This window comes from Diadema antillarum, unplaced genomic scaffold, assembly GCF_040938485.1.
Source record: "Diadema antillarum isolate AM-2024a unplaced genomic scaffold, OU_Dant_1.0 scf00000128, whole genome shotgun sequence".
Lineage (NCBI taxonomy): Eukaryota > Metazoa > Echinodermata > Echinoidea > Diadematoida > Diadematidae > Diadema > Diadema antillarum.
The window spans coordinates 196,107-204,875 of NW_027271017.1; the positions used below are offsets into that span (position 1 = coordinate 196,107).

Sequence of the window (8,769 nt, forward strand, 5' to 3'; positions counted from 1 at the left end):
CCATTTTTCGAATTTTGCATGTTGTTTATTTACTTCTAATCACTTGAGTTTTATGACTATGTATAATCATCGTAAAGTGCTACAATCATTTGTACTTTTTTTTTCATCCTATACAGATTTACGCACCTTATTTTCTGTTACAAAAAAAAAAAACACATATGTCTGTAATTATGTTCTTGTTGAAAAATGAAATAAAAATTGAACTGAATTGAATTATTATTATCATTATTATCAATATTATCATTAATATTGTTATTATTATCATCATCACAATTATCATCACCATCATACACTTGTATCTTTTCCTACAGATTTAGACTTTCAAAGCACCCTGTACCGCCTCTGGACAAGGGTAACAAATGACATCTTGTTATACAAACACCTAATAGTTATAAACGGAGAACTGTAAACATTGACTGTACTTTGACCGAACCAAACCATCTAATGTCAACCATAAAATGGGGAAAGGCAGTTTATATTGATATTATGTATGATATTAGCACGCATGCAGATCGCAAGAAGACTAACCTGGCAGAAGCTTCTATAGTGGAAAGACAGACCCAGTCAGTTCAACTCCCTGATGTACAGCATCAGTCACGGTAAGATATAGCCCTATAGAAGTAATATGAAGGACTACTTCTCAGTCAGTATTCCATTGGTGAATTCTTGTTAGACATACAGCATGTACAGCATGTGAGCTGAAAATACTATTGATCTCCCTTTTTCTCATCAATCTACTTTATATCGTGATCCCATCTTCTTGATTTCTACGTTTGACTATATACATATTTGAAAGTTGCCTATAAGATTCACCGGGTAATATCAAGTACAGCAAAGTATACATACTATAAACAACACGTGTTTTATTCTTCCCATTTATTCTTGACTGCTTTAGTGTGTTTATAATGTGCATGATTATATGTGAGTGTATAATTATTATGTGTGTTTATGTCTGCGAGTGAGTGCGTTTGTGTGCATAACTGAAGATGCTTAGAAAACAATATTTTTGGTACATGTAGATGTTTGAAGCAAAATATTTCACCTTTAATTGGGTCGTTCTGTAGAGCATTATGAAATGAACTTCACTGTACTGGACTTGCTGAATTAATACATATTACAAATTTTCATTACTAAGAGACCTGAGATTATCTGTATTATCATCCTTTGGAAAGTCGAGTGTATTATTTTCATGATTATAATTCCTGATTCATTCTGTGTTATGTTTTGTTGGAAAAGGAAGAATGACAATAAATGAATTGAATTGAATTGAATTGAATGGAACGGAATGGAATGGACTGGAATGGAATTGAATTGAATTGAATGGAGTGGAATGGAATATTGCATTTAGGCGATCAATCCTCTTTGACTTTACAATCTTTGAAAGCTATACAAGAACCATCATGGCACAGGCAGACGAAGAGGTACCGCCCGTGATCATCGACGTCGGGTCTCTCACTTGTCGGGTAGGGCTGAAGGGTGATGAGGATCCGCGAACTGTCTTCCCGTCGGTCGTAGGTCATCTCCGAAGAGAGGTAAGGGGAGTCTGAAACTGATGACTTCAACTACATCATGTGCATACTCCATCCCCCGATTCTTAGGATCAAGTTATTTATGTTCGAGTAGTATAGCCATAGAAAACGCGATAGGGTCATCCCACAAGACCCTCACCCATGAGTCATATACAGCCCACAAGTCCAACAGCCCACGATTTCGACACTAGCCAAATAAAACCCATGAGACCGACGCTAGTTAAAACAGCCCAGGGGGTGTTTCATAAAGCTGTTCGTAAAGTAATACGAACGACTTACGAACGACTGGTGATCGGTTCTTGTTCTGAATTATTGAAATTCTGATAAGTAGGTCTATAGCACTTCAGAACTGATCACCAGTCGCTCGTAAGTTGTTCGTAACTTTACGAACAGCTTTATGAAACAGGGCCCAGGAGTTCCACAGATACACGGGGTTTAATGTCTCAGTCTCTTGGGCCTTGTTTGCTTAGTGTCGAACTCATAGGCTATATGAATAGCGAGCTGTATAACTCGTAGGCTATATGACTCGTGGGTGTCGGTCTAGTGACGTGCACCCAATGCGACTACCACCACGGCCGTAAGGGAGATTTCACAAAACATTATGCTGATTCGGTAAACCCAGAAATCTGTGGAACACTCAGTGAAGTTTTGAAGATAGTCATGCAATCTATTCTAAGGCTATGAATGGATATACCTTTGTTTAATCCTCCTCGATTCCACAAGAATTAGAATATATTAAGCGATTGTTAACATGATATATACACATAAAATAAAGAAAAGAAGACCACTCAACATGCTCAAACTAGGTCTTTCAGAACACAATAGTTGAGATTCGGAATTGTTTTCATCGTTAAGAGTATCGTTCTACCAATTTGACATCACGAAGCTTGTTTGGAAGGTTTCAAACCATGGACAGAGTGCACGTTAAACTTTGAACTTTTTTCTTTCGACCCCGGCCTTTCGGAGTGTGAGAAATATTCAACATGCACCAGAAAAATTTTTTTAAAAGTCTGCGAAATTGATATCTTAATGATAATATCAATAATAAATTGATACCTTTCGCTATAACGAATTACCCTTAAACTGCCACGCAGTATTTTACAAATCTTTCTGCATTCAGTAAATCTACAGATGTGCTTTGGGAAACTTCCTATTTAAGATTCAATCAATTCGATTGTAAGTTCTGAATTCATCTAAATCCTGAATGAAATGTACATTGCCCTTGATCATGTTTATAACTGCTCCAATTATCAGGATATGTTACTCAACTTTGATGTTAAATGATAAATGTGCAAAAAGTTTTGTGTTTATCATTTTTGTTATGTCTTTAATATTGCAAGATTCTCAAAATTCATCGAACTTGCATTGTGTCTTCTAGATTGTAACCTAAAGCGTGGTAGGCAAGAGTTCTTATGTTGGAGAAGAGGCTCTGAGCAAGAGAGGTATCTTAAACCTCGTTTGGCCTGTCGAAGACGGGATCGTCACAAACTGGGACGACATGGAGAAGATCTTTCATCACATTTTCGACAACGAGCTCAACGTCGACGCCAAGAACCATCCCGTCCTCCTCACCGAGTCCCCGAGTAACCCGAAGGCCAACAGAGAGAAGGCCATACAGGTATCACGGCTAAAATATTTTGTTCTTCTGCGTCTTGCAGTTACAAAGTCTGGTGTACAAAGACAATAGTTGATTATTATGTAGTAGGAGCCTATTACATTCTAATATTTTAAACCGATTTTAAAATTCGGAATAGGGTCAAACCTGCCTTACCGGCCACCTATATACACCTGTCGTATACGGCCATTAAAAAAATATAAATGAATAGATAAAAATAGACCCCCCCCCCCCCCAAAGAAAAAAAAATCCTCCGAATGAAAAGCCATGTTATAGACCCTGTCTCTATAGCTGATCTCGCGCTCATTTTTTCTCCTTTTTCTCACAAAAGAACAGCCATCGGATGAAAAGAGTGGGTAGCGGCGAAAATTGAATAAACTCAAACTCAAACTTGGGTCTGGAAAAATTGATTGACATGGGTTAGCTCTCAGAGTGTATCACTCCCGTCTTGTCCTTCGTTCTTGCCCTCAGTGCTTGTTCGACACGTTCGGCGTCCCTTCCGTCTTCATAGTCAGCCAGCCAGTCGCCTCAATGTTCGCTGCCGGGCGAACGACGGGTGTCGTATTGGACGTCGGGGCAAGAGTTGGTCACGTGGTACCGATTTACGAAGGCCACTGCCTACGTCATGCCATCCGTCAAGTAGCATCAGCTGGCTCCCATCATTCGGAATACTTGCTGGGACTGCTTAAGGATCGTGGATATAACAGCGAGACATTAGGTACTGGTTTACGCCTTTACGTTCTTTATTGCCTCTGACGAATCAAAGGGCAGATTATTCATAATGGTGCAAGGCTCGACAATATCGGTAGACCATTCGCCCGGGGCACTAAAACTTGGTGTCAGTGTTAGGACAATATCAGAAGATGGTTACATTATTGATGCGTTTAAATATGTAGACACTCAAAGGGCGATATTGAAAATACTAGGAATAGACAGAAAATTTCAGAACAAAACGCTCTCACTTGATAACTCGTATAATTCTATAATGATATATTACTTATTATTATATCATATGATATATTACATTGGATAACGTCAGCAACTTGCTTTTAAATAGATTTCATTGAAATATCTATTCCTTCCTTCCACTGCATACTTCACCGATCAGTGTGGTAAGATTCTAACTGATAATAAAGTAATCTACCAGTTATCACATTCAATGTAAATTATTTTAAAATTATTGAAAATTTATGTATTACCGACATATACCAATTTGGAATACGCAGTTAGAGTCAGTATATTGTGCACTGTTTGTATGTACAAAATGTAAATCTTTAATATCTTTACTTTTGGTAATTATTTCCTTTGGTGGTATGAAGACATGAAGACGGTGGACGACATCAAGGAAAAACTTTGCGGCGTTGCTCGCGACTTCGATCGCGAGACAGCGAACCCTCGGACGATCACAGAAACTTTTCAGCTGCCTGACGGCCACTCCATCACCATCGACAAGGAAAGGCTTCTCGTTCCCGAAGTTTTCTTCAAACCCACGCTCCTGGGCAAAGACTCTCCCGGCATCCACCGGGTCATCTACGACGCCGTGATGGACTGCGACGCCGAGCTCCGCAAGAAACTTCTGGCCGGTGTCATACTCGCTGGAGGTGCGACCATGTATCGTGGGCTCCAAGAACGGCTGCAAGACGAGCTCGGCACCGTGGTGCAACCACCGGCTCGAGTGAAAGTCATTCACCCCAAGAAGCATTCTGCTTGGATGGGTGGGTCCGTCTTGGCTGCGTTTGCACCCATCAAACAGCAGTGGATTAGCAAGAAAGAGTATGAGTGCCACGGTCCCAGTATCGTTCACAAGAAGTGTTTCTAAACTTTTTGCTACTCACCATACTGTATCCCCTCTCATATCAAATGTTGCCAGAGTAACCTGAAGACAATAACCATCTCCTACACTTCAACATACAAGAATGCTTACATTAAAATCGTCTCATGTAATGTTGCTGTATATCACAAGCCTTCGTGTGTACAAAGCGATAGAAAACAAACAGTGCGGCTCTTGTTAAAATTCGTCTCTCTTAGATATTGATATAATTATAACATAATGTTCATTTGTAAGAAATACATAACTGACTATTTTTAAGATGTCTGTCGTCTCTATGTTAGTTACGATTTTGCTCGTAATTCCAATATTCAGTACTTTTTATGCATATGTATGTACTATATTCCGTTCTTCTACCCTCTTTCTAACCGGCCTCTATATTAGATTTCTAACTGTATGATATGTCAGAAACATGCTTGTTACTTGATCCCATTTACATTATTACTTAAGATCAGGATCGTTTTGTAAACTGTAATTCTATACTCATAGAACGTGTAGAAGGAATGACTTCATTTTCTTTCTTTTCCAATAATGATAAAAATAATGAAATGGATTCTAGATATTCATTTTATTTTGCATTGCACTGATTTTTGTGATTGTGTCGGGTAAAATTGCGATATCGGAAATTAATTTTAATTTGATTTGAATTGACTTTCGAAGCAAGTAACTTGTTTCTTGATGAGAGTTTGTTGTCTCAATGTATCCTCACCTTCCTCGTACTCTTACCACATGCTTAATTAATCTCTGCTGCTCAAGTACATGATGCTGTCAAGTTACAACATGCAAAATGTGATATCTCCCGACCTGTTTAGGGTTGTGTTTGACAGAGCAAGGTTTGTTTGTAGATTATACAAATTAAATAAATCAACGATTTATTTGTTCTTGTATTTAAGACAATAAGATGTTTTCACTCATTTTTACCTCGCATTGTTCTAAATCTGCCCGTGGAATCGGTATTTCTTTAGCCTCATTTTTTCGAACTATTCAGTAGGAAAGAAGACAATGGCTTTTCGTATTTACAGCTCAAATTTGACGAAGCTACTTTATTTTCAAGAAGTGTTATTTTCATTTGATTAGAATAACCGATCTTGATAATTGAAACTCATTAGTGGTCGACATTAAAAAAAAGTAACCGTACTCGGCTTAAAGTGCAATTCCATTGCATGTTCAAGATGACTTCGATTAAAACAAAATGGAATGTAATTAAACAACCTAAATGCATGAAATGGAATAATGTGTACAAGAATCGGACATAAAAGACAAAATAGGCTTCAACAGTGGTATCGATTGTACAACCATGGCACACTCTGTATGGACAAGTAACAGAATAGTTGATGATGTCACAACCTGTATCCAGGTTTATACACAATGACATTTTCCTATCATCTCCTCTTTTCTGCAACTCTTGAATGTAGTCCTAATCCGTTTGTGATTGTAAGCCTCAACTATACGAGAATACAGAGGTGTATGAAATGTAACACACTAAACTGTTGACATGACCATAGAATCTTGTATATGTATGTCAATGTATCTTGTAGCTTTTATATCTCTTTGGGGAGACTCACTGTTTTTGTAATAATGCTCTTGCCTGAAAGTGATAATCCACCCTTATGATATTCAACTTTTCTGTATTATGCAAATTGCCATAACGAAAAAGTTGGGAATTTCTCTTTTTGTGTCTCTTTTTCAGTCAGCGTTCAGCAAATTTGGAATTAGACACCAGAATGTTGATTTTAGTTTTGCCTGTCATTTAATTTAATTTAATTTCATTCATTTCTTGTTTCTGTATGGTACAAATTAACAATAAAAATAAAGTCATCGTTTATCACGGCTATAATGTTGCATATGAGAAATAAACATGTCATTCATGAGAGAAAACATATGATAAGAAATACAAAGTAGAAAAATCAAATTACCAGCCAGGAGGGTCCCCAGTAAGCCTTTATGCGTTCAGATTCAAGGACTGGGACAAGTAGTTCAGGAAGAACAACATTTTCTGGTTGAACTGAGAGGCCATGTTGAAATAAAAGAAACTAAAATCCAATTCAAACGCCCCTTGGGGCTGTTTGATATAATGGAAGTTGTAATAATTATAGCATTACATGACTGTTAACAGTCGGTGTTAGTGCTAGTATTTCTCTTTGGGCAAAAGGATTCTTAAGATTCTTAAAGGGGATGGCTAGTAACCGATCAGTGGGAATCAGTGGGAATGCTGAGGGATGATTGTTCCAATCCTTGTGGGATTCATTTAAGAGTACATTATATATCTACTGTTGTGTGAAAATTATTTGCTTCAGAATGGTCTCATATTCAAGTAATGTGCAGATTAATGCCCCGTCACTGACCAGGGATGCTTACCTGGAAACATTAAACTGCACATTACTCGAATATGAGACCATTCTGAGGCAAATAATTTTCACACAAGAATAGATATATAATGTACTCTTAAATGAACCCCACAAGGATTGGAACAATCATCCTCCAGCATTCCCACTGATTCCCACTGATCAGTTACTAGCCATCCCCTTTAAGAATCAAGAACTTATAATCAAAAGTGTATTGATATGGGTATATACATATAATTCAAGTTCATGCTGCATTCAACAACAGTTTATTTCAGAACACTGTTGGTGAATACAACATGAACTTGGTTTCAATTTTATTTTTGATGATATCATCATACCAACACGTAGACAGCTTACTCAATAATTATTACATATTATATATCATTTTCATGTTATCATGAGAATGTAGACATTTCGAATCCGAGAAAATTGCCAGACGATTAAGTGATTTGACTTGAAACCACATACATGCCTGTAAAAATATATATAAAGAAAGACATAAACATGGTATTTTCCTGCACATATCTTAACTCCACACCCGATTTTCTCATATCTGAGCTTACCTGGTGGACTACTTTCTTGCTGGTCTGGGTTACGTTTGTCGAAAATAAAATGGTACAATCAAATCGTGCAAGGGGAATATCTGAACTAATATTTGGGGATTTTACCAAGCTTTCAGATCACATTGTATGTAGGGCCTCATATGTCTAATTTGCATATTTCGGTATAGTCCACGGAGTTCACAGGACATTAAGGGAAACTCGATCAACCAAGTCGTGTGTTTTTTTTTTCATGCACAAAATAAACTGCGGGCTACGAATTGTCCGTGTGTCAGTGTGCGTATAATATCCAAGTTTGTGTGCGCATGATATCCAAGTTTGTGTGTATACAAAAATTAATGATGTCTGTGTGTGCTTTGACGGACGTGTAATACAGTGAACTCGTATAGCACGCTTCAGTTACAAATATATTGTACACTGTAATATTCCTCTCCGTGAAATATTATGAACATTTTTTATGGTGGGTATTCAGCTTCGCTGCCTTGTGTGTTGTGTTCAATCGACAATCCACTTTGTGAAATGGGGCATGCCGGTGAGCAGGCGTGAGAGAATTGCTGCAAACTACGAATAGAACAGTGTACATGCCACTATGATAGTGGAGTGAGAACCGACGCGGAGGAAGTCAGCCGGCCGCCGGAACAGCCTCGGCATGGTGTGATGCGAGGTCCCGTCTCATCCAGCGAGGTTAATTGCAATCACATTACGTAGGTATACAAATAATACTTCATCGTGATATGTGATTAACAGTAGCTGAATAGGGATCATTAAAGGGGGGGGGGGGGGGATGACGGGGATATAGATTGTGGGGGAACTTGTACGTAGGCTATATGGAACCGCGTGAGGTATATCCGTCAGCAAACAAACAATGCAGATATAGATTTGATAGGACTAT

At 38.1% G+C, this 8,769-nt stretch overlaps 1 protein-coding gene across 1 annotated transcript; it reads left to right on the forward strand.

Moving 5' to 3' along the window:
* Positions 1 to 1,412: 1,412 nt before the first annotated feature.
* LOC139720456 (actin-like) lies at positions 1,413 to 4,963 on the forward strand. The gene is made up of 4 exons (XM_071631813.1): positions 1,413 to 1,532; positions 2,908 to 3,147; positions 3,616 to 3,862; positions 4,464 to 4,963. The coding sequence occupies exons 2-4, from the start codon at positions 3,028 to 3,030 to the stop codon at positions 4,961 to 4,963; spliced, it is 867 nt and encodes a 288-aa protein (XP_071487914.1). The 5' UTR covers positions 1,413 to 1,532; positions 2,908 to 3,027.
* Positions 4,964 to 8,769: the final 3,806 nt, after the last annotated feature.